The sequence below is a fragment of the Mauremys mutica genome, chromosome 14 (genome assembly GCF_020497125.1).
Source record: "Mauremys mutica isolate MM-2020 ecotype Southern chromosome 14, ASM2049712v1, whole genome shotgun sequence".
Taxonomy (NCBI): domain Eukaryota; kingdom Metazoa; phylum Chordata; order Testudines; family Geoemydidae; genus Mauremys; species Mauremys mutica.
In genome coordinates, this window is record NC_059085.1 from 46,554,196 (window position 1) to 46,580,604 (window position 26,409).

Below are 26,409 nucleotides of genomic sequence, written 5' to 3' on the forward strand. Positions count from 1 at the left end.
TGCAGGACAGGAGCTCAGGAACTGATGGTCTCTTTTAAGGCTCCAAATTTCAGGGACAAGCTGTTTAAAAATGGGACATTTGGGCACTTTACAGACATGCCTGTGAGGCTGTACGTGGAAGCATGTGCCAGGGGCTTGAGCACAAGATGGGGGGGGGGGTCAGGAAGCCATGGTGCAGATACCTGTGCATAAAGGAGGCTCTGAGAAGATCATGTGTCAGCCCCATGCCGCAGTTTCTCTATCTGTAAACTTAGAATAATGCTAGATCCCTGTTTCCCAGAGGCCTGTGAGAAGTAGTTATTTCTTTGCAGTTATAGTTAGCTGGGCTCCCTCACCTGTTTGATGCATCCGCCTGATGTCTCTTAGTTTCCACTTGGATTGTAACCTCTTCAAGGCAGGGATTGTCATCTTGTTCTCTGTGTCTACAATGCCTTCCTTCATTAGCTCACACAGCCCAACTGGGAGCTCTAGGCCATATTGCAACAATAACAACCATCAAGTCGGTATAACTAAAAACAGAACTCTGATTTTTAAACATATCAGGGGGCACTAGCCAGGATGTAGCTAGAAGCCTCCCAGCTCCAGCGGTGATGTAGCTGCTTTGCACCATGCAGCTGTCTGAGCTTTCCAGGCTTCTCTCTCTCCCACCAGCTGGGAAATTCAATCCAGGACAAGGCTGAAAAAATGGACATGTCCCCATCAAGGGAAATACTTTGGCTTCTCAGGGGCTGTATAAACCCCTTCTTGATAAGGAAAAGAGAAAAAAACATGTCTTTCCTTTCTCTGGAGAAGGGTTAGGAGCAAGATGCTGCAGGGACTTACAGCAGCACAGAAACAACAGAGCTAGCTGGGCATCTATCGCATTCAATCTGACTCTCTCCTAGTGTGTAGGCTCACAAACAGGCCCACAGCCCCTTTTATCTGCTTTCACCAGAGACCATTCAAATTTGCTGCCAGAATGTCATTGCTGGCAAGGCAGCGCTCTGTTTCCCCAGAACAGGGGTGCTGCGGTTTTCTCTGAGGTCCAGTCCTGAGTGTCCCGGCTTCCCCAGGGCTGGTGCAAGTATTTAGGCAACCTAGGCAGTCGCCTAGGGTGCTAGGATTTGGGGGGCGCCATTTTCTTCGGCAGCGACCACGGCAGCCGGATCTTCGTTCACCCCAGTCGCCGCTGGCATTTAGGCGGAGGGAGCTGGGGCAGGGGAGCGCGGGGAGGGCCACCTGCAGCAAGTGGGGGTGGGGGGGACAAAGGGAACTCCCCACCCCAGCTCACCCCTGCCCTGCCTCCTCCCCGAGCACGCCGTGGCTGCTTCACTTCTCCCGCCTCCGAGGCTTGCGGTGCCTAAGCTGATTGGCACCGCAAGCCTGGGAGGCGGGAGAAGTGAAGCAGCCACGGTGTGCTTGGGGAGGAGGCGAGCTCGGGCCGGGGGCGTGCCTCAGGGCGGAGGGTGGGGAGCTGCCGCGGGGCGGGGGCCTCAGGGCGGAGGATGGGGAGCTGCCGCGGGGGGGGGGCCTCAGGGCGGAGGGTGGGGAGCTGCCGTGGGGGGGGGGCCTCCGGGCGGAGGGGGGGAGCTGCCGTGGGGGGTGCGCACCTCAGGGCGGGGGCTCGGGGACGGGGGAAGGCGCAAGGTGGAAGTTTCGCCTAGGGGACGAAACATCCTTGCACCGGCCCTGGGCTTCCCACGGTGTTTGTTAACCCAACAATCTGAATGCGCTCTCTCTCTCTCTCTCTCTCTCTCTCCTCAGGCTCTTAGCCACCATGCTGAAGTCAAACAAGACAATAGTGATAGTGGCCCTGGGAATTCAGTCAGTTGTTTTCATCTGCTTCCTCGCTCAGCTTCACAGCAGCTATTCCCCCCAGGAAAAGAAGCCAGCTCGGGTGCACATCCTCATTCTCTCCTCCTGGCGGTCAGGATCTTCCTTCACTGGCCAGCTCCTCAGCCAGCACCCTGATGTCTTCTACCTGATGGAGCCTGCCTGGCACGTGTGGACAGCCATGTACCAGAACAGGGCCAAAGCCTTACAGATGGCAGCACGTGACCTCATCAGGTCTGTCTTTCTGTGCGACATGTCTGTGTTTGATGCCTACATGTCTACACAGAGGAATAAATCTGATTTATTTCAGTGGGAGGCCAGCCGGGCCCTGTGCTCCCCCCCTGCATGTGACCATTTCCAGCGCAACCACATCATTTCCAAAACCGCCTGCAAGACCCTTTGTGGCAAGTACCCATTCAGCAAGGTGGAGGAAGCTTGCAAGACCTATAGCCACACAGTCATCAAGGAGGTCCGGTTCTTTGATCTGACAGTTCTCTATCCCCTTCTCACTGACCCCTCCCTGAATCTCAAAATCATTCACTTGGTTCGTGACCCCAGGGCTGTGTTCCACTCTCGTGAGAAAACACTGGCTGCTCTGATGCGCGACAGTAACATTGTGGTGGGGCCCCAGAATAACCAAGGGGAGAGGGGGCCCTACAAAGTGATGCAGGAAATCTGTAAAAGTCACATCCGGATTTACACTGAAGGCAGCCAGGCCCTTCCCAGCTTCCTCAAAGGCCGCTACATGCTGGTGCGCTATGAAGATATTGTCAGTGATCCCCTGGCAAAGGCTGCACAGATATATAGGTTTGCAGAGCTCCACTTCACACCCAAACTTCAGGTGTGGGTGTACAACATCACTCATGGGAAAGGCCTGGGGACGCAGGCCTTTGACACTGGCTCCAGAGATGCAGTGAATGTGTCTCAGGCCTGGAGGAAGAACCTGCCCTTCCAGAAAATAGCACAGTTGCAAAACGTGTGCAAAGATGCCATGGACCTATTGGGTTATCAACTAGTGATGTCTGAGGAAGAACAGAAGGATATGGCACTGAACCTGTTATTTACCCAGAGCCTTCCACCCAGTGACACGGGGAACTGAATGCAGAAAATTTGCCTCATGTTTGTCAGCTGAAGGCTGCAGAATTCAGAACTGTGTGCACAAGTGAAAATGTGTGTGTGTGTGGGTGTGCGCACGCACGCACATGTGTACAGAGTGATAATAGCACCTGAAACAGAGCACAGTTGGAGGCAGTGAGATCACTGCTAACTTTCTTCCCTGCCTAACTCTGCTCTGCAGTCTCCACACTAAAGACCCAGCAGCAAAGCAAACCTTGTTTTTTCTGTTTAGGTGGGACAGTAAAAGGAGAAAACGCAATTGCGAGGGAACAGCACATCCAAGTAACCGGACCCAAAAGAGTCAGAAATCTCCCAGAAGACCAATTTAATTAAACACCAATAAAACCACAATTAGCAGGTGTATTCCTGGAGACCAGGAGGCACAATGAGTGTCAGACACTCAGGCCCCTACCTGTACAAATTCCATGTAAATCCCAGAGTTTATGCATTTTTACCTAAGGATTTAGTGGATTATCCAGCACCTGAAGTTTTTAAATCAAGCTTAGTGTCTTTTTAGAAGAGATGCTCTAGCTCAATCATAAATTATGGGTTTGTTGCAGGAATCACTTGATGAAATTCTCTGTCCTGTATTATGCAGGAAGGCAGCCTGGATGGCCACAATGTTCCCTTCTGGCCTTAAACATCTAGGAATCTATGCAAGTATTAAGAGTCCTAGAACAGGTTTAAAACTCAGGTAACCAAAGTATCCTTGGTACACTCAGTTAGTTTTCATATCACTGTCAAACTACATGTAATCAGGGGATGGTCTTGCTATCGTGGTGAATTTGCCTGGCTTCTATACTGCCCCAGGTAGAATTGGAGGTGACAGGTTCTGAGTCGCCACTTCAACAATATTTACTGGATGCCTGCTTGAGCTTGAGAACTCCTCTGCCTTGCTCCCATCTGCCCTCGTAACCCCGATAAAGCTGGGGCCAGGATCACGGGGGGCTTAACCCCCAGTCTCATTATGGGTTGCTCAGGACCAGGGCTACGGTCTCCCCACTCTCTCTTCCCCAGCCACTTCCCTGCTCCAGTGATCGTTGCACTGAGTTTAAACCATGTACAATTTATTAACCAGCAACTGTAAACCAATCAGGGAAAAATGGAGATGGTGAAAGGATCCAGAAACCAACACAATGATCAACTACACTTTCTCCGGGGCTAGTCACAGCCTATCCCTACACATCCCAAGTCCTGGCTGCACTGCTGTGACACCATGGGTCAGACACCTGCTCTGGGGTGAGGGGTGGGGGATACACGCTCTCAGGCTCCAGGTGTCAGGACGCTTCTTCCCAGCATCAGCCCTCCCATTGGGGTCATGGTCCCTACTCCCAGTCTAGCCTTCAAGGCCCTCTTGTCTGGCACCATCTCCCTCCACTGAGCCTTCTGCCCAGGGCCCCCCTCACTTTCCCCTGCTGTTCACTGTGCTCAGCTCCAATTTGCTTGTGGCATGGCTGGCGTCCGTTATCATGGCTCTGGCCCCACCGCACTCTGCTGTAGCTCAGCCCTGGCTCCCCACTGGTGCACCTGGACAGCACTGCCATAGCTCTGGCTCCTCTGGCTTTCATCATAGAATCTCAGGGCTGGAAGGGACCTCAGGAGGTATCTAGTCCAACCCCCTGCTCAAAGCAGGACCAACCCCAACTAAATCATCCCAGCCAGGGCTTTGTCAAGCCGGGCCTTAAAAACCTCTAAGGAAGGAGATTCCACCACCTCCCTAGGGAACCCATTCCAGTGCTTCACCACCCTCCTAGTGAAATAGTTTTTCCTAATATCCAACCTAAACCTCCCCTACTGCAACTTGAGACCATTACTCCTTGTTCTGTCATCTGCTACCACTGAGAACAGCCGAGTTCCATCCTCTTTGGAACCCCCTTTCAGGTAGTTGAAAGCAGCTATCAAATCCCCCCTCATTCTTCTCTTCTGCAGACTAAACAATCCCAGTTCCCTCAGCCTCTCCTCATAAGTCATGTCTCCAGACCCCTAATCATTTTTGTTGCCCTTCGCTGGACTCTTTTCAATTTTTGCACATCCTTCTTGTAGTGTGGGGCCCAAAACTGGACACAGTACTCCAGATGAGGCCTCACCAATGTCGAATAGAGGGGAATGATCACGTCCCTCGATCTGCTGGCAATGCCCCTACTTATACAGCCCAAAATGCCATTAGCCTTCTTGGCAACAAGGGCACACTGTCGACTCATATCCAGCTTCTTGTTCACTGTAACCCCTAGGTCCTTTTCTGCAGAACTGCTACCTAGTCATTCGGTTCCTAGTCTGTGGCCGTGCATGGGATTCTTCTGTCCTAAGTGTAGGACTCTGCATTTGTCCTTGTTGAACCTCATCAGATTTCTTTTGGCCTAATCCTCTAATTTGTCTAGGTCACTCTGGACCCTATCCCTACCCTCCAGTATATCTACCACTCCTCCCAGTTTAGTGTCATCTGCAAACTTGCTGAGGGTGCAGTCCAGGCCATCCTCCAGATCATTAATGAAGATATTGAACAAAACCGGCCCCAGGACCGACCCTTGGGACACTCCACTTGATACTGGCTGCCAACTAGACATGGAGCCCCGGCTCACACCTGCCAGTCCTCTCAATCCAGCTGACTTGGAGTGCTAGCCTCTCTGCATTGGCCTGGGGACCTGTCAGTCTCAGGATCCTGACTCCTCTTCAGACCTTCCCCTTTCTTGCAGCACTGGGAGAGGACCAACCAAAAGACACATTCAGTGTCAGTAAGGGGGCATAGCCCCCTTACAGTCATCATCTTCTCTCCAGATTAGCCTTACAGGGCTCAAATGCAGAGTTGCTAACTCTTGTGTTTTTATCACACGTCTTCTGATGTTTGGTGAAGAAAAATCTGAAAACATGGCCCCCAAGTGCACCCGTCAGGCTCAGAAATCAAAAGGCAAATAATAAGCCCTCAAAATGTACTATTATGGTGCTGTGGTAGCACCTGCTGTAGATTTCTATTCATTTTAAGAATGCAACATTTCGTTTTATAGGGGTAGTTCTTTTTTGGTGCCCCTTTTGCAGTAAATCTGAAATGCTCTGGGCTGTGGGTCTACATTGCTCCTTCTGCTGCTGATTCAGACAATATCAGTTATACAAAGTACTGTTTGTTAATAGAGTGTATTTTAGAATAAATACTTCTCCTGCTGTCTAGAAAACAGAGCATCACCCATTGGGATAGTGTGTGTGAAATCCTTCTCTAGTTGATGGTCCACAGACAGGCAATTACTTCAGGAGTTAAAGCAGTAGCAGTCTGAACTGGGAATCTGACGGTTGAATGTTTAGATGCTCCTGCTGATCTGCATGGGAGATATTCTGATTACATGTGATTCACACAGTCAGAAGAAAACTGGGATAATCAATAAATTATGGTGTGAATCACCAAAAGAATACAGGTGTCTCACATTTCAGTCCTTGGTCACATGTCTGGGTTGCAGGTGTCACAGATTAGTAGGTTTGAAGGTTTATGAGTGATATTTCACACTAGTAGGCCAGACAAATACAGTCATTAGACATACTAGGGGAGTGCAGCCACGCCTGGCTGTATCAGGTTCCAAAAGTCTGTGAGAGGCTACATCCTTGGGCTGGCAGGGAACTGGACTTCTGTCATGTGTACTGACGTCTACACTCTTAGTGCTGGGTTGACATGGAAAGAGTTAACCTTGGCCTAGGAAGGGCCACAGCTGTTTGCAGTGATTGCAAAGACTCTAGGGAGCGAGTGGAGACAGGTAGGAGAAAGAGGTAATAAGGTCAGAGGAAGAAGGGATGTAATGGGAAGAACTTGCCAGGCTCCCCAAAGAGACTAAACCCTGAGAAGGGATATGAGAACTATTGAGCTATTGCCTCAAAGGGTAGAGGACTAAACTCCGTGTAGAGGGGCAGTAACCCTGCTCCTGCCTAAAGGGGTTAAAAACAGCCCTGGAGAGGCCTGGGCTGACTGGGGAAGCAGCTGCAGCTGGGCCATGCCCCAATCAGGCTGCAGCTGGCCCTATAAAGGGGCTGCTAGGCTAGAGCTTAGTAGTCTCTCTCCAGCGGTGGAGAGGGATGGGCCAGCACAGCACCAAGAGTGGAGCAAGGCTGGAGAAAGGCCAGAGCAGCTGGGGAGCTCCACCCTGGCAAACCCCCAGGCTGCAGGCCTTGTTAAAGGCCAAGAAGGGTACTGGGGTTGCAGAGGGGCAGCCCAAGGGTAGGCAGGGGCAGCAGATCCAAGCCCTCCTTGCCAGTGATGATGAGTGGCAATTATACTGCAGTCTGCCCCAGTGAGCGGGGGCTAGAAGGTGACTGGCAGTAGCCAAGACTGAGGTGAGGTGGGGATAGGGGGCTGGGGGTTCCCTGGGGAGGGGAGACCCAGTGAGACTGTGGGGTACTGCACGGGGCTGAACCCTGAGGTAAGGGCCACCAGGGTCTGAGAGGGACACCAGGGCCAGCGGAAAGCAGGACACCAGCCTGCAGAGGCTGCTCCTGAGTGGAAAGAGCTAATTCCCTGGATGAGGCGCTGCAGCGGTGAGTTGTCACATTGCTACACTCTGCCACAAAGGGGAGAACAGGTGTGCCCTGAGGAGGGCAGGAAGACCATTGAGGCTGTGATAGCAGATGACAGGCTTATGTTAATGGGTTATTTTGGACATTTTAATCTGGAAGACTTGGAGGCTAAACCTCTTCCAGTCTCCCACCTAGATGGAAGAAAATTGCCACCCATAGAGGAAACTGAGGCACAAGTGTACTTGGTGGTAAGACTGCCTTCCCACACGGGGATAGTGTGTCGTAGACACAGACTGGATTGAGCCATATCACAGCATCTCACATCCTTCAGGGGGTTGGTACAGCCTGCAGTGGGTTTAGCAGCACAGGTTCTCTCTTGCTTCACAAGCACATGCAGCTCCCCTTTTCTCTTTCTGATCACATGAGCTAACCACGCCTGTATAACAAAAGCTACATTTGGTGACAGTTAAGGCTGCATCATGACCCACCCAAAACCTTAACAGTGTGGAAACAAAAAGTTGGCTTCATTACTTGCCACCTTCACATACGTTGCCTACGATGCTGTGGATAAAATGCTCCAAACGGCTTTTCCTTCCACCTCCAATATATACTGAAAAGCAACTGCACCTCAACTTGGGCTTTCACACAAAACCTCAATGATGATCTCATGTGTTCTTGTATCAGCAGCTCAGCACATCTGACTGTCACACACTCTCCATGCACTTGGGATGTTATTCTACCTTTATCATTGCTAAAGTCCCTTTCAGATGACCACTTCCTTTAAAGGTATTATGGGGGGGGTAGGAGGGGGATGGATCCTGATGCAATCTTAACTGTAACTAAATGTAGTTTGTTTATAAACTTTTAAAACTACAGGTATCAAGCCCCCTTCCTTGCAACTGGAGTGCAAAGGAGAGGGAAGGGAGGCTCCTCTAGAGTCTTGTTAGTCCTGGAGACCTGAAGAAATCTGTCCAGCACTTTGGCTCCCTGCTCTTTGTAGGAGCCCATTAAAGCTCCCAGCAAAGCACTGCCAATACCACACAGCGCACCTTAAAAGGAAAGAAGAAACTCCAAAACTGCATGTTGAATCAATGGAGTAAGGTAAGATCTTTTACCTACAATGCTATGGCAGAACGTTTAAGTACGCTGCTGCTACCTTGCTACACTCACATGGGGAATTGTTAGTGACTTTTTTTTTAAGGTAGACCCATTAAAAAAGTGTTTGGAAACCACAAAATCTAGTTTAAGAACATACTTTTTAAAGGAGGCAAGAGTGTTCAGATACCAGGATGATGGGCACAGCCCCCAGACAGAGGGGAAGGATCAACAGTTTTGCATGAGTCTCCCAGAACAGAGAAACCTTCCCTTTGAGCTCCTGGAACTAGGAGCAGGAATCAGAGTGAGTGCATGAAACAGGAGTAGAGTCAGGTGTGTGCAGACTGAGGGAGTGGGTCGAGGCAAGAAGAGGATGTGGTCTGCAAACCATTTTGGAGAGATGGGGAGAGAGAAAAAAAAACATGACTGACTGACTCTGCTCTACAACCTTAGCTAACAGGCCTATGGCTTTTAGCTCAGGCTGTAGAGGCCCATGCACTAAGCTCCAGAGGCCCCAGGTTCAATCCTGACGGCCGACGACCAGGGTCTGTTGGTGTTACATAGGCAACAGACACATTAAATCTCTCAAACCCCTGGGAGTCAGGACCAGACCCCTGAAATGCAGCTTCTCTCCACTTCAGCTAAAGGAGCACTCCCTTAACCTGTATGAGCCGAGCCCAGCCCCTGCTCTCCAGGCAGCAGCAAGGACACAGCCAGCAAGAGGTTCCCCTGGGTTAACAGAAACACCATCCCACTGCCCGTCATGCTGACCAATATTGTTTCTCTGTATGCCTGTCTGTATCCAGCTGTCTCATACTTAGATTTGGAAGCAGGCACCATCTTTTGTTCTGCCTCGCTATAGTATCTACTGCAGTAGGGCCTTGGCCATGAATGGGGCATCTGGCTGCAATGATGATACAAATATACTCCGTCCATTTCAAAAGCTTAAGAAACAAGACCCAGAGAGGGCAGTTTCTATCTGCTCTGTCTGGTGCTATGGAGGGGTGGGGCTGAGAAGGGCTTGCTCTCAGCCTGGTATGATGAGAGGTGTATCTCTGCATGCATGCTCCTGAAACACCCTGTTCTGTGTGCCAGCTGGAGAGCCCAGTTCACAAATTCTCACTGTGACCGCGCTGTCAGGTTGATGCATGTGAAGTGTTGGCTTCTGGAGGACTGGTCTGTGTGCACATCTTGCTGCCCTCACCAGGAAATGAGAGAGGACTCATATGGACAACAGTTCATGTTGCTCTACAAAGACTTACTCACCTGAGCAGTCCTACTGATTTCAGAGGGACTCATTGTGTGAGTAAGGCTTTCAGTATCAGGCCAGATGCTAGTGGAAAGAAGCGTCCTATGGATTAGTTGGTTCAGCGTGGCCCAGTAGAGGGTAGATATGAAACCCCATACTCTCTGTTTTGCATTTTCTTCATATTGTCATCCTATGTTAAGCTTAGCATGGTCAGCCATTGATCTGTGGAAGTGAGAGGAGGTCAGTAACTTGACAGAGACTTACACCGAGGTTTTGGCATATAGAAGGCACACCCTACTTTTGCTTCTTAAACACTTCCCAGGCTTGAATCTAGCCAGATCTTTCATGCTCACATCTCAGAACAAGAGATCCTATGTCTGACAGAAAATATTCAATACAACTGGGGCTTTTTCTGTTGGATTTGGGTTCTTTGCTTCCACAAAGCAGAGATCTCAACTAGGGCTGTCAAGCAATTAAAAACATTAAATGCAATTAATTGCACTATTAAATAGTAATAGAATATCATTTATTTAAATATTTTTGGATGTTTTCTACATTTTCAAATATATTGATTTCAATTACCATACAGAATACAAAGGTTTCAGTGGTAGCCGGGTTAGTCTGTATCAGCAAAAAAAACTGAGGAGTCCATGTGGCACCTTAGGGACTAACAAATTTATTTGGGCATAAGCTTTCATGGGCTAGAACCCACTTCATCAGATGTATGAAGTAAAAAATACAGAAGCAGGTATAAATGCATGAAAGGATGGGAGTTGCTTTACCAAGTGTTAGGTCAATCTAACGAGATAAATCAATTAACAGCAGGATACCAAATCTCTATCAAGCGTTCTTAAAACTGCAATACCCACCTGATGAAGTGAAGAAATTGACAGAGCCAGAAGGGTACCAAGATGTCACCTATTACAAGACAGGCCCAACAAATTAAATAACAGAACGCCACTAGCTGTCACCTACAGCCCGCAACTAAAACCTCTCCAGCGCATCATCAAGGATCTACAACCTATCCCGAAGGACGATCCCTCACTCTCACAGACCTTGGGAGACAGGCCAGTCCTTGCTTTCCCCAATACTAATTTCTCCCTACTGTTACTCACACCTTCTTGTCAACTGTCTGGAATGGTATCAGAGGGGAGGCTGTGTTAGTCTGGATCTGTAAAAGCAGCAAAGAGTCCTGAGGCACCTTATAGACTAACAGACGTATTGGAGCATGAACTTTTGTGGGTGAATACCCACTTCGTCAGACATGTAGGGATGCATGTCTGCAATGGGACACTCTCTTACCACTTCAAAAGTTATTTTTCCTCTCTTGGTATCCTGCTGTTAATTGATTTAACTCATTAGACTGACCTAACACTTGGTAAAGCAACCCCCATCTTTTCATGTATTTATACCTGCTCCTGTATTTTTTACATCTGATGAAGTGGGCTCCTGTATTTTTTTACATCATACATCTGATGAAGTGGGCTCTGGACCATGAAAGCTTATGCCCAAAGAAATTTGCTAGTCTCTCTAAGGTGCCACACGGACTCCTCGTGTTTTTTTTACAGAATACAAAGTGTACAGTGCTCACTTTGTATTCTATTATTTTTATTTCAAATATTTACACAGTAAAAAACAAAAGAAATAGTATTTTTCAATTCACCTAATACAAATAATGTGGTGCAATCTCTTTATCATGACAGTTGAACTTACAAATATGGATTTATGTTTTAAAAAAAACTGCACTCAAAAATAAAACAATGTAAACCTTTAGAGCCTTCAAGCCCACTCAGTCCTACTTCTTGTTCAGCCAAGTTTGTTTATATTTTCAAGAGATAATGCTTCTTGTTCACGTCACCTGAAAGTGATGAGGTGTTTGCACGGCACTATTGTAGCTGGCGTTGCAAGATATTTATGTGCTAGATGTGCTAAAGATTCATATGTCCTTTCATGCTGTCACAGAGTGTGGGGGAGTCAGGCCCTGCACCCCTCTTCCTGGAACTCTCAGTGACTCTCAGCCAGCCAGTAAAACAGAAGGTTTATTGGACAACAGGAATGCTGGCTACAGCAGAGCTTGGAAATACGGCCAGGACCCCTCAAACTGATCCTTCTGGGGTTGCAGGGAGCTTAGTTCCCAGCTTGGGATTCCCTGCACTGCACCCCCCTAGCCCCCGAACCGAAACTGACCCACCCCTCTCCACTCGGCTCTCTGCCCTTGGCTAGCTTCCCGGCAAAGGTGTTGACCTCCCCTCCCCCCCGCCTAGCTCAGGTTACAGGCTCAGGTATTGTCCATCACCTAAAGTCCTCCCTGGCTCTCCCATCCCCCACCCAGACAGTCCCTACTCCATCACACATGCTTCAACCACCATTCTAGAGGACATGTGTCCATGCTGATGACGAGTTCTGCAGCAGTGCGGACCGAAACATATTAATTTTCATCACCTGAGTCAGATGCCACCAGCAGAAGGTTGATTCTTTTTTGGTGGTTCAGTTCTGTAGTTTCCGCATCAGAGTGTTTGCTCTTTTTAAGACTTCTGAAAGCATGCTCCTCATCTCGTCCCTCTCAGATTTTGGAAGGCACTTCAGATTTTTAAACCTTGGGTCAAGTGCTGTAGCTATCTTTAGAAATCTCACATTTATACCTTCTTTGCATTTTGTCAAATCTGCAGTGAAAGTATCCTTAAAATGAACAACATGTATTGAGTCATCATCTGAGAGTGCTATAACGTGAAATATATGGCAGAAAGCGAGTAAAACAGAGCAGAAGTCGTACAATTCTCCCCCAAGGAGTTCAGTCACAAATTTAATGAACACATTTTTTTAATGAGCATCATCAGCATGGAAGCATGTCCTCTGGAATAGTGGCCGAAACATGAAGGGGCATACAAATGTTTAGCATATCTAGCACGTAAATAACTTGCAATGCCGGCTACAAAAGTGCCATGCAAACGCCTGTTCTCACTTTCAGGTGACATTGTAAATAAGAAGAGGGCAGCATTATGTCCTGTAAATGTAAACAAACTTGTTTATCTTAGTGATTGGCTGAACAAGAAGTAGGACTGAGTGGACTTGTAGGCTCTAAAGGTTTATGTGTTTTTTTTTTAGTGCAGTTATGAAACAAAAAAAATCTACATTTGTAAGTTGCACTTTCATGATAAAGACAGTGCACTATGGTACTTATATGAGGTGAATTGAAAAATACTATTTTGTTTACCACTTTCACAGTGCAAATATTTGTAATAAAAATAATATAAAGTGAGCAGTGTACACTTTGTGTTCTGTGTTGTAATTGAAATCAATATATTTGAAAATGTAGAACATCTAAAATATGTAATTTCAATTGGTAGTCTATTGTTTAACAGTGTGATTAAAAGTGTGATTAATCACTATTTTTTTAGTTAATCGCATGAGTTAAGTGCAATTAATCGACAGCCCTAATCTCAACCTTTTTCACCCACCATCCAAATCCCACCTACTTTTCTCTTTAGTGACTCTCTAGCTCAGAATTGCTTGAGGTGTTTTAACCAGAAATATACGCGTTATGATAGAGACAATCTTGTTATAGCCAAAGTCAGACTTAAATTGTAATGTTTATAAACTCAATCTTACTTTTAAAATTATATAACTTACACATTGTTAATGAAAATATCATGGAAATGTACATTCCCTGGTACTTTGTCTTCAGTATGCCTAATGACTGCAGGTGTTCATAATTTAAAGATTTTCTTTACACCCAGAAGGGCTAGAAACATAGTAAATAATAGAAAGATTGTGTGTGTATTAAAGTCATTATACTCCTACCCCTATTCCCCCATGAAAATAGCCAACTTCGTGAGTGCTCCAGGGCTAGAGCACCCACAGATAAAAAAAAACAGGGTGAGTGCTGAGCACCCACTGGCAGCTTCCCCCCCACCCCCAATGCTGCATCTTCCGCCTGCCCCGATCAGCTATTCCGCAGAGTGCAGGAGGTGCTGGGGGTGGGGGTGGGGAGGAGTGAGGGCCAGGTGTGCTTGAGGGAGGAAAGAGGCCGGGTGGAGAAGCATTGGGGGAAGGGATGGAGTGGTGGTGGGGCCTAGGCCGGAACTAGGGAGGGGGGAGCACTGCCTGTCACGTTAGAAACTCTGCGTGTATGTAAACAGCTATCCCATCCTGGGTTTGAAAACCAGTCAATTTCTGTATGTTTGTAGTCTTTACAGAGAACATTCTCCCATGTATGTTAATATTAATGGTAGGACGGGGACTCAAAAAGAGCAATGCATCTGGAAGAAAGAGACCTAGGATTATAGGAAGGGGGGTGGTAGCATGTGGCAGTAAACTGGCACAAGAGCAATAAATTACTAATGGCACATTCTCCTGTAGAAGGTCCTCAGCTGGCTGGAGCTGGAATTTTGTGGTCAGGGCTAATCACTGACTTTGTCAGGAAGTCAAGACGATGGGAAGGTACTGAACAAACAAGATTAATCTGGACAATGGAAGGAAAGACTGCTAGAGCTAAACATGACCAGCCTAGGAAAAAAAGGCACCAAGGCAAGATTCTATTATGCTGTGTGTGTAAGTATCTATGGAAGGATCTGCTCAACCAACTGTGGCCATAATCTGAAACTAAAGAAGGCAAGGCTTATGGTAGATGGTTTCCTAGTCAAGGCCTGAGTCTTCTCTACACTAGGAAAATGACCTGCTGCTGAAAATGGTTGTTAGCAAAGGAAAGTCTCAATCACACGTTCTGTAATGGAGCTGAAAATAGTTTTATTTTATCTGCACTAGCAGTTAAACCATCTTCAGCAAAGGGTCAATTTCCACGGGAGACATTACCATATGTGTCTGGTTCTGCTTGTTAAGAGAGCGGGTCCCTCTTGCAGCAAGACAGGGTATAGACTATATGACCCTTCCCGTCACAAAATTATCTTGTTTCTCTGTCACCCTTGGTTCAGGGTACTTTTTCTAATGATGCCTACAAGCAGGGGCGGCTCTAGAAAATCCGCCGCCCCAAGCAGGGCGGTGCGCCGCGCCACTCGCATCGCCCTCCCCCGGTCCCGCGGCCGGGGCAGAAGTGCCTGCGGACCGTCCAGTGGTCCGACGGCTCCGTCCGAGCCGCGGGACCAGTGCACCCACCGCAGTCATGCCTGCGGGAGCTCGAGCGGAGCCGCGGGAAGAGGGGACCCTCCACAGTCATGCCTGCGGGAGGTCCGCCGGAGCCAAATGCCGCCCTGCCGGTAAAATGCCGCCCCATGCGCTGGGGTCTGGAGCCGGCCCTGGATGTGAGCTCATCAGTCTATCCGTCTATTCAGCACAGCCTTGTTACATTCCATTTCAATGTGTTTTTCCATTTCTGTTGTAAATGTAAATCCTGTCCTGCAGAATATCTACAAATGACTGTATGCCATATGCTAGTCATTCCTTCCAGAGCAGGAATCTGAATCTTAAACAATGGCCTCAGCTACTACAAGATCATTGAAGAAATTAATAATAGAATGACTTATAAAAAGGCTATTTGATTTACTTTGCTCTGTATTTAGAGCTTGGGTATAAGTCTGTAATTTGGATTCAAATTAAAGACCATGTTATCAATTCTAACACCCAATACTGATTCATACCCCTTAGCAACTCAACAGTATAGTATAGCCACAAGATATATATAAGATCTATATATGCTATCTATAAAGATTTCTTAACTATTCTACCTTATCACTCTGCCACCCATATAGTGACCATAAAAAACTGGCTGATTATGATCTATCAATGCTGAGTGATGGTTTCTTCACCAATTCTGCATCAGTGCTTCTGGTATCCAAAGCTTCCCTTTTTGAGTTAGACTATGGAAAAGATTTGGTGGAGAAGATTCTGGTGAGACAACTCACATTATCTAAATTCCTCAGATTCTCCTTGACCTCACCAACTTGTGAGCAGCCCCAGGTTTGGCATGGGGATCGTACTAGTCTTTTCTGACGATTTCCTCCTAAGGGTGGTGATCAGCTGTCTACACTGGTACTGTTAGATATTTTAGTTGCCTCCAATACTGTTGATCGTAAGGTGGTGTTAATTTGCCAGAAAATCTGAGTAGGCAGACGGCTCTTCAGTGCTTAATTCCTGTCTTTTGGACACCGCTCAGATTATTTGCTCTTCTCTCTCAAGAGTTCTGTATTGTGGGATTCCACAGGGCTCCATTTAGGACCCCCCACCCTCCCTTATTTTAGGCTCTAAAGAGGGTGAGTGAGGAGGCATGGAATACAACGTTATCAATATGCAGATGACTCCCCATTTTGTCTTTCTCTCATTCTGCCCAGACGATGCAGTTGAGCACCAATACTTCATTGAGATGGGGGGCATATTGAGGGCGAGCTGGCTACAGCTCATTCCAGAAAAAATCTAAGGTAGTGATGGTGGTACGTTTGGGAAAGCAGCAAGAGATAGTATTTCATTTCTCATTTGATTGCAGGGTGTGTGTCTACCACTGGCTGCCCAAGTTTGTCATTTATGGGGGTGTTGGTCCCACTTCTTTTAGGATGATCATATTTCAGCAGTGACCTGGGAACTTTTTTCCATCTGGGCCTTGCCTGGAGGTCACAAGTTTCTATCAATTTTGGGGACCTCGCTATTATCATCCAGGCCTTTGTCATCTCAGAAGTAGACACCGCAATGCACTCTGTATGGGGCTACACCTGAGATCAACACGGGTGCACAAACTTGTGCAGAGTGCAGCTGCCCACTTTAGTGTTCCATATTGCAGGGATAATGTGACAGTGATGCTCTCTAATCTGCATTAGCTCCCTCTTGGCTCCTGTGTGGAGTTTAAGGAGTTGGCTCTGACCTATAAAACCCTAAATGGTTTATGACCTGCCTACTTGAGAGGTGCCTCTCTCCGCTCAGCAACAGTCAGTTGAGCTGTGATGTAAAGAGGAGTTTCTGGTAGGGTGTTCTCAGACAGGGCCTGATGGTTCTGGAACTTGGGGTGAGATCCATGAAGGGATGTAGACTTTGCAATTCTCAGTGTCACAGCACTTAACTTTTAGGAGCTTAGAAAAATCACAGGAACATCATGCAATGCACAAAGCCTAGACTCCCTGTACAATTATGTGGGGTGGGGGGGAGAAGAGGCACATAAGAATGCAATCTACAAAAGCCAGCCTGGTAGGCAGGGAGCTGCTAAGCTAAGCATGGGAGATGCTGATGAGCAGTGTCTGCTAAGCCTCCCCCTACTCCTTAGAGAGAGAGAGGCACTTCCCTGTAGACTGGATTTAGGCACCTATGTCTGCTTAGCGATCCATGAACAGGAAGCCCCCTCCTGCAGTCAGGTGGCTTAGGTATCTATGACGCTCTTGAGTTAGGCACCTGCCTCACCAACATCCTGTTGCGTTTCTGGCTGCACTTTTCCCCTCACCTCCTTCTCCACGCACTCCCTATCCGTGGCCCCACAAAATCGCGGGACCTCCTGGTCAACCTCCTCCTCGCCCTGGCTAAAATGGCCATCTATGCGACCAGGGAGAGGCGGTTGGCCAATGGAGACTCCTGCGACTGTGGGGCTTGTTTCCGATCCTTAGTCCGTTCATGTCTCCGGGCGGAGTTCCTCTGGGCGGCGTCCGCTGGCTCCCTCGACGCCTTCGAGGAGCAGTGGGCGCTGTCCGGGGTTCTCTGCTTGGTGTCCCCGTCAGGCTCTTCTTATGACCCTTTGACCGCACTCCTGTCCCTGTTCTTTTATTAGTTGTCCCCCGCAATTAGTGGGTTTCTGAGGCCCTGTGGATCCTCCCCTTAGGCTGAGAGGGGGGGGTTCCGCCCGCCCCGTTTCCCGGAAACCCAATAGATACATGCAAAATGCCAAGAGCAGGTAGAGGTGTCCACCTTAAAACTTCTGGCCCTGCAGTTAGAGCCTTCACCTGGAATTTAGGGAACCTAGGTTCAATTCCTCCATCTCTTGGCCAGAGGGGGAGAACTACCACCTCTTAGTCAAATGCTCTAATCAGTGAGCTATGGGATCTTCTGATGGGGGGTTCCCCCAGTCTCTCCTGTTGAAGTTTGTTCTACTGTGGATAAATAATGAGAGTGACTGGAGCAGAGGGACTGGGCCTGAGGTCTTCCACCTTGCAGGTGGGAGACCTAACCAGTGGGCTACAGCATCATTTCCATGCTCTGGCCCCATGACTGGCAAAGTATTTATCCACAGTGGTGACTGAGTGCTGCTCGAAAACTGTCTCTACTTCTTCTGGTGCTCACAATTCAAGATGAATGTTGATAAATTGAAGAGGGTATAGAGAAGAGTCAAGAATTAGAAAACATGAGCTCAACCTAAGTAGCTTAACAAAGAAAGGGGTGTTGATTACAATGCGTAACTAACTACATGGGGAACAAATATTTAATAATAGACCTTTTTCTGCTAGGCTGAAGGCCAAACACCATCCAGGGGCTGGAAGTTGAAACGACAGATTCAGACTGGAAATAACGTATACATTTTTAACACTGAGAGTAATAAACCCATGGGAACAATTTACCAAGGGTCACAGTGGAGTCTCTCATCACTGACAATTTTATAATCAAGATGGGACAATTTTCTAAGAGACCTGCTTTAGGAACTATTTTGGGGAAGTTCTGTGGTCTGGGTTATACAGATTAGACTAGATCAGGGGTCGGCAACCTTTCAGAAGTGGGGAGCCGAGTCTTTATTTATTCACTCTAATTTAAGGTTTTGTGTGCCTGTAATACATTAACATTTTTAGGTCTCTTTCTACAAGTCTATAATATATAATTAAACTAGTGTATATAAAGTAAATGTTTAAGAAGCTTCATTTAAAATTAAATTAAAATGCAGAGCCCCCCCAGATGGGTGGCCAGAACCTGGGCAGTGAGTGCCACTGAAAATTAGCTTGCATGCCGCCTTTGGCACCTGTACCATAGGTTGCCTACCCCTGGACTAGATGATCACAAAGATCCCTTCTGGCATTAGAATCTATAAGCCACACAGGAAGCTTTAGGCAGGAGACAAAGAGAGAGGCACGCTTTCATGGGGAAAAAGGGTTAGCTACAGGGCCAACCAAGATTAGGGGAAAAACAAGCTAACCTAGAGGGAGAGAAACTCCAGTTCAGAAGTCAAGCCATGAGCTGCAGATCTGGACCTCAGCTCCAAAGAGTGCTCCAGAGTTGTGAGGAAACGGAGTTAGGAAAATGCATGTAGGGTTTATTATTTATTTTATAGAGCTGTGCTTTTTTGCTATTATCATAGCTCTTTAAGAGCGATGGGATGTTAGAATCCTGTACCAAGTTTTTCTGCTTGCATTATAGCTATTGTGCCTTGAAGAGGTAAACTGTGAAACAGAAAGCTCATACTTTTTGAGTGGCATTCTGGGGAGAGTCTATAAAGAGTCAGCACTAGCACCAGTGACTGGACAGTCAGACTGTGGGGCCTCACATCTCAGGAGGGGGGTTCTATATGGAGGATCTATACCCCAAGAGTGTTTGCCTGGTTCTGTCAGCAATCTGTGTACTCAAGATACAGTGTTCATCTAGATTTGAGTGTAAGTCACACAGAACCCCTGTCAAAGGGAGCGCAGGGACCCTGATATGAGGGGAAGGGGCAACAGGGGTGGGGACAGGGAGACAGCTTCTGGCCTGTGGGGCTTGCAGGGAGTCCCTAGAAGGAAGGTACTCAGAGACCTTGTGTGTAGGGATGGAAGGAAGCAAGGAGACCCTGGTGTGTGCAATTTGCTCAGCCTACAGAAGTAAAAATGTGTGACCCTCTAGTTTAAACATGCATATTGTAATTAAGTTTTAAACAGATGGAAAAAGGAGGGCTGCATCCTCACCAACATGTTCACTTCCTATCGTGCTTTTTTAATACTGTTTCTACAAATAGGAAAACTACATTTGAGTAGAACATGTACAAATGCTGAACTATGATTCAAGGCAAGAGATGCCTTCTAGCCACAGTGTTAGCAGTAATCTTTGTACAGCACATTAAAGGTGAAAATACTACACAAGGGCTCCATATCCTGAAAACAGAAACCCATCCTTAATCATGCATCCACCTGACATCCAGGCAGAAGGCAAAGCATACATATTGTTTCCTCTATTTGCTTTATGCCTAAATATTTTTACACTTATACACACTTCTTTAACTCACATAACTTGTGATAACTTAAGAAAGGTACTTCATATAACATGAAATCTCATAATGCATCTGACAATGTTATAGGTGAAGTGAAGGAAGTTCTTGGCTGCACTGAGTAATTGAACTTAATGTAGTTTTGATACTCAATAGTCCTTGAAACTTAAACTTATCTGGTAACTACTGCTGCTATTCATGTAAAAAGTGTTTAATCCTTTTTAATCCTACTACATTATTTGCCTCACTAGCTTGGGGCCTCCAGCTAAACACCTGCCTCCTTCATAAAAATCTTGAAGAACCGGTTTGAAAGGCTTGAATTTAGCATCCACATCGTTGCACTCTTGTCATTTTGTTAACCAATAGGTGTTAGAGCGCTTTGTAGAGGTAAAAACATGCTACTGGCATTTTAGTGGGTGCATGTATAACATTTCTCTAGCAAGGTCTGCTTATGTAACAGTGTTGAATTGGAGGGATATTCTGTCCCCATCAAGTTACAACTGAATTTAAAAATATCCTCCCACATTTGCAAACTACCAATTCAACTTAAAACAAAACCAGAGCACAACAGGCAGAGCCAGACTAGAAAGACTTTAGCGGGACCCCTACGAGCTGTGTTTAATATCTGTAAGCCCTTCCAAGCTTTGGTCAGGTACTAGTGATCAGAAAAAGTTTCAATCCTTAGCTAGCATTTGTATCACATACTAGACTCCCTACTAAAAAGTGTAGTTTTATATGATATAAATATATTCAATACCTGCACTCTGCTGTGGAACCTATTCCCTCTCCAAAGGCTTGGAAACAATGAGCATAAAACCCATCCTGAGATTAGACAATCATGCCATCTGTTAGGAAGGACTGGTGGCTTAGCAGCTGCTACATGCAGCAAGGCTAGTGAATCTTACAGGATGTACAGGGTTATAAGACCGCTGAAGGGTACAGAAGTCTGGAGAATCAAGATGCTTGCTCTGTAACCTCAAGGCAAATCTTGTCATCACATAAGCCTGTTTACTTTGACCTGGAAGAGAGAAGTTTGTCTGCCTCTGACCACAGGGAAGCCTTACAGGTGCAAGAGAATGATGCTGTTTGTTTGTATAATGAGGCACACCTTCCCACCTTAATGCAAATTAAAGTATGTTGAAATGCATGTTCATGTATCATCCCATCTCAAGAGACCAATGTGCAGACTCTTCCTTCCTCTCCCCCCCGTATATAGGAAAAAAACAGATTTCCACTGCTCAGCCACTCGGCTCTGAAGAGATTAAGGAGCTCTTATCTTCATCCAATATCTTAGTTTTAGATTTATTAGCGGGGTACTCAGCATGTACAAAAAAAATCAAATATAAAACACGGCCTTGCATAAACATGGAAACTCAAGGGGAAAGTTTACAGAAAATGATGGAAAGGACAAACTGTTTGTTTGGCACAGAGGTCTTTTAATTTTCAATGCCAGATTTTTCTGTGTGAAATGAGATTGCAGGTGGCTATCCTAGAAGCTTCAGACCATCTACAAATCCTCACTTTCTTCCATGAAGGTCAGAGATGCAAGTCTCATTTCCTGCACTCCTGTGAGGGTCGCAGTCCATGAATCATCCTTCACAAGTTACTATCTAACTCTTCCTGAACGCAACCCGCTTTACCACGTTCTGAGCTCCAAATTTTGCTATTAATTTGCTTCTGACATTTTCATCTGCTTTTTGCAAATCTAAATCATCCTGTCTGCTCCATATAGGGTATCCATCCAAGCGCTGATTGTTATGTAAGAAGTAGGAAGTGGCCTCCACTTCACCACTGTTTTTCAGAAAGGCTTGTGTAACAGTTGAGAGGTCCATGCTGAATTCCTCCATGAAGTGCTGTACTGTCTTCACTGCATCTGCCACCTCTGTGGGGGAAGGGCAAGACCTTATGGGCTTTTCCTCCTCTTGAGGCTGAGTTTCATTTATAGCAGAGTCCTGAGCAGTTACCAATTCTTTCAGTTCCATTTTCTGACTGGAGACTGTTTTTTCAGGGGACTTCAGCTCTTCATCTTTTGCAGGATTTTCTTTCTGAAGGTCAGGTGTCTCATTTTCTGACTAGGAATAGAAGTTAGTGACATTCCACTATAACTCAGTCAAACAAAACTGCTAAATTAGGAGTCCAGAGCAGTGCTGTCCTCCCCTCCTCCTCTATGAATCCTTCTAAAGTATACTGATGTATTGAACATGATAGCTGTGCACAATATAATCCAAGTACAGCAATGCACAACACCCATGATACAGTGGAATGTGGAAAGGCAGGAGACAAGGGACAGGATTTAGATAACTTAATTCCTGACTCTGGTTAGATTTAGTTTTTGTCATTATGACTTGTGTAAATCTGCTCAAGGAGCATACCCTGCTTGTGACAGTAAGGCCTTGTCTACATTGTCACTTTACAGCGCTGAAACTTGCTCGCTCAGGGGCATGAAAAAACACCCCCGAGCAAAGCAAGTTTCAGAGCTGTAAAATGGCAGTGTAGACAGTGCACTAGCGCTGGTAGCTACTCCCCTCATGGAGGTGGTTTTTTTTTTTTTACAGCGCTAGTGCCGCAACTACACAGCTATGTTAAAGCGCTGCCGTTGGTAGTGAAAACATACCCTTAGTGAATCACTCGCTGCTAGCCAATGGAACTTTAGCAGTTACAACTTAACTCAAAATGACAGTGATGTGCAGATGACCATTCTTTATCAACCATTTTTGGTCTCATCTAACATCAAGTTTCTGGACAGGGTCAAATTGGAAAAAGTTAGTTATGCTCTTTTTACTTGATATGCCACGACACCATTCATAATAAGTTGTGTAGTTAATAATATCCTTCCTCCTTACATGCTTTAGTTAGCAGTGTAAAAGTTTAAAATGTTAACTTTAAATAGTCATCCGAGTTAACACCTAGAAAACATGTCTTCTTTCATTTATTATCTGGGAATCAACTGACTAGTAGTAATTTTGTAACGTAATTCATCTTAAATCAGAATAGAACTTGGAAAACACATTATTGCTGCGGCTGAAGCTATTTTTGCTTTTTTGTTATTAAAAATGTAGGCCACTGGTACAAAAAAAGCATGCTGTATCCATATTAAGCCATAATTGCCCAGCTAGAGAGAATAAATCTGCACCTGTGAATTAGAGAAATACTTCACAGGATGGCATGCTCCAGATGCTTACAGTCTTACACAAAGGCATTTAGCCACACTTTTGTTGTTAATTTGATTGTCAGTTCTAGGTAACTCTTGGAAGCAGTTTAAGTTATAACCATGATTGTCTGATGGTCATTCTGAAGGGAGATGGCTGGTGTAACCCATGTGTTTATAACTTTATACATACTCCATCCTTTCCAATATTGCCAATACTATCCTCTCTTTGGTACCAACACAAGACTCAACTCCCTCGGTGTACCTACCTGTTCTGACTAACCCCTGAATTGTTCTCCCTCAGTCACTGGTCCTGTTGTTTTTCATGCCACACAAATATTGCACCCAGCTGATTTACCACCACTGTCAATTCCTGATTCAATGGTCAAGCTGAAAAGTATCAGAAGTGGGAAGCAGTCTTGGGAATGGTAAAGGTTTTTAATCAGCAAGCAGAGTAGGTCTTGCTGTCAGCAGGGGCCCCCCCAATATGGCCTACTGTTGAAAACTCCTTTATCCCTGAACTAGCACACCCTAACTAATATTACTACAAAGCTGTAGAAAGAATCAGCATCCTAGTGTTATTTACACAGGAACAAAGTCATAGTTAAGATTCAAGTTATTTATGAAGGTTTAAGTAGTAAATTTGAGGTTTAACTAAGTTTGGGATTTTAATCTATACATCGGAAAACATTCAACACATCTGTGTGATCACGTTATGCAGATACAGCTGTCCAACTATGAATGTATACCTCACTGCCTTCAAATTCTTTGTTAGCCAGCTGGAAAAGGCTACCCCCTTTTGTTAATTGGTCTTGAACCACTCCTTGGGGTACATCGGCTACTTTCTTCCTCCAGGACTCTGTTAGAGAGAGAGAACATTGGCATTTGCTGTGTAACTGCAATGTTGTTCTCCTCCTACTCATAACTTCAGATCACATTTCACATCCTACTGACTGCTACAAGTAATCAGTTTAGTAGTCTTCTAATCACTCTGAAAGGGTAAGAAACTCATGTTCTGGCAGAGTTAATGGTTTCTGTCTAGATGAGGTATAGGGTGAGGAAGCCGTGGGTCTGTGTTCAGTTTTAATAAAGATTCTAGGAGTGATCCAAGGAATTAAACCAGTAAACGTTACACCTATCAAAAAAAATCACACACCAAACAACCCTGTTTCATTCCCAGAGCACCATCCATCCTGTGCACTGAAGTTATCATGTCATTAAGACAACATGCATCTGCACAAGGGAGACAAATTAAAGCCACCTGTATGACTTGAAATCTGGCATTTCCTAACTTTTAAGGTTGCAAAGTCAAGAACTCAATGCTCCTTAGATGCTTTTTTAAAATGTTTTTGTTTTTTAAAGCTGAGAAATTAAATTCAATCATATGGTACCAAACTGAACTTCCATGGATCACTAGCAGAGTTTGGACAGACGTATAGTTTATACATTCAGAAGGGACCAGCATGATCATCTAGTCTGACCTCCTGAACATTGCAGGCCACAGAACCTCACCCACCCATTCCTGGAATAGACCCCAGTAACTCAGCCAGAGTTTAGAAGTCCAAAAATCATGGTTTAAAGACTTCAAGTTACAAATGAATGAACCATTTACACTAGTTTAAACCTGCAAGTGACCCCTGCCTCATGCTGCAGAGGAAGGCAAAAAGTATGTCACTGTAGGTACTCTACCTTCCTGAGAGGTGGTAGTTATGTCGACAGGAGAAAACCTCCTGTTGACATAGCACTGTCTATGCTGGGGGTTAGGTTGGTATAACTACATCCATACCCCTGACAGACATTGTTACACTGACCTAAGTTCCTAGTGTAGACCAACCTCAATATCTTGAGGCAATGAATTAACAGCTTAACTGTTGGGGTAAATATTTCCTTTGATCAATTTTAAATTTGCCATCTTTCGTTTCCTTGTATTATGAGATAGGAAAATTAGCATTAGTTTATTTTTACTACACCACTTATTTTGTATAAATATCTATTGTACCTTCCTACTCAACTCCTCTCTAAACAGTCACAATGTTTTCACTCTCCTCACATTAAAGCTTTTCCACACTAATTTCACTGCCCATATGATCTTTGTGTGCTCTCTCTCAAGACAAATCTACCAGAATTGAACAAAGGAGTCCTGTTTACATTTATATAATGGCATTATGATTTAATTCTGTTCAGCCTAAATTACAATGAAAAGCTTCTGGATGTGCTTATTAGATTGTGGAACAGTTTCTCCAAGGAATGTGGGGGCAATCCCAGGCTTGGGGCATTTCCAGCCAGCCTCCCCAAAACACTGTAAGGAAGGGCATACTGGAGGAAGCACTAGATCTGAGCTGCAAAAGCTGCCGTAGGTTTCTAGGATATCATGAATACAGGTCACTGAGGTGTGTTTATGGCCCTGTGCCCGCGATGCTCCCCTAACCCCCGTGGCTGGTTGACATGGGCGTGACCCCAGGGCTTTGCAGGCCAAGGGGTGGGTGGCACCTATCCCCAGGCCACTGAGGTGTGTTTATGGCCCTGTGCCCGCGATGCTCCCCTAACCCCCGTGGCTGGTTGACATGGGCGTGACCCCAGGGCTTTGCAGGCCAAGGGGTGGGTGGCACCTATCCCCAGGCACACACAGGTGGAGAGATTACACGGGGCATCGGCAGAGCTGGGAACAAAGCCCAGCAAGTCTCTGCCTCGGAAGGGCCCGGCCCGCGGCCCCAGCCGCCCCCGCTTACCCGCTCCGCTATCCGCCGGCTGCCGGGCGCTCCTGGCGAGGCTGCGGGGCGGCGCGGGGCCGGGCCCGCCCAGCAGGTACTTGTGCTCCTGGCCCCGCAGGTGCCGCAGGTAGCGGTCCCGCATGGCCTGCCAGGTGTGCGGCGTCAGGCGGGCCCGCTCCATCTCCTTCCAGAGCGCGGTGCCGGTGACGCTGCCCTGCGCCCGCTCCCGCACGTGCAGCAGGATGGCCGCGTCCTCGGGGCCCGTGAAGGCGGAGCGGCCGGCCGGGGCGCCGGCGGGGCCCGGGGCCTGCTCCGCCGCCAGCCGGTACGGCTCCAGCGGCAGCCGCTCGTGCCGCTCCACGCAGCGCCGCACGTACTCGGCGGAGACGAAGGAGCCCGTGGCGCCCCGCTCGCCGGGCTGGGCCAGCAGCACCGCGCCCGGCTCCTGCACGCGGCAAAGGCGCCCGCCGCCCGCCAGGATCAGCGGCGCGAGCTGCAGCTTGGCGGGCCCGGGCCGCACGTAGAAGCGCATGGGGCTGCCGTCGTCCTGCAGGAACAGCGCCCGCGAGCGAGCGGGGCCCGCGCGCTCCGAGGCCATGGCCGGGCGCCGCCAATACGCGGCTTAACTCGCCCTTGGCGGCTTCCCGCCACCCGGCACGCACGCGCCCGTAGTCCCGCCCCTTCCTATCTGCGCACG

General features: G+C 46.9%; 2 protein-coding genes and 1 long non-coding RNA gene across 4 annotated transcripts in view; 2 read left to right on the forward strand and 1 right to left on the reverse strand.

The window, feature by feature from the left end:
- CHST4 (carbohydrate sulfotransferase 4) overlaps window positions 1-4,615 on the forward strand; it is a 49,505-nt gene extending 44,890 nt beyond the window's left edge. For both annotated transcript variants that reach the window (XM_044986768.1, XM_044986769.1), the window contains exon 2: window positions 1,744-4,615. In XM_044986768.1, the coding sequence (XP_044842703.1) occupies window positions 1,744-2,911 (1,168 nt within the window). In that variant the 3' untranslated portion in view covers window positions 2,912-4,615. The remainder of the gene's footprint in view (window positions 1-1,743) is intronic.
- Window positions 4,616-7,324: 2,709 nt separating this feature from the next.
- LOC123349399 lies at window positions 7,325-14,822 on the forward strand. The gene is made up of 3 exons (XR_006573527.1): window positions 7,325-8,205; window positions 8,296-8,520; window positions 14,123-14,822. It is a non-coding gene; the product is annotated as an uncharacterized LOC123349399 (long non-coding RNA).
- A 4,512-nt stretch (window positions 14,823-19,334) lies between these two features.
- On the reverse strand, window positions 19,335-26,409 carry LOC123349179 (TERF2 interacting protein). The gene is made up of 3 exons (XM_044987021.1): window positions 25,731-26,409; window positions 23,751-23,860; window positions 19,335-21,925 (listed from the first exon to the last, which is right to left on the reverse strand). The coding sequence occupies exons 1-3, from the start codon at window positions 26,308-26,310 to the stop codon at window positions 21,464-21,466; spliced, it is 1,152 nt and encodes a 383-aa protein (XP_044842956.1). The 5' UTR covers window positions 26,311-26,409; the 3' UTR covers window positions 19,335-21,463.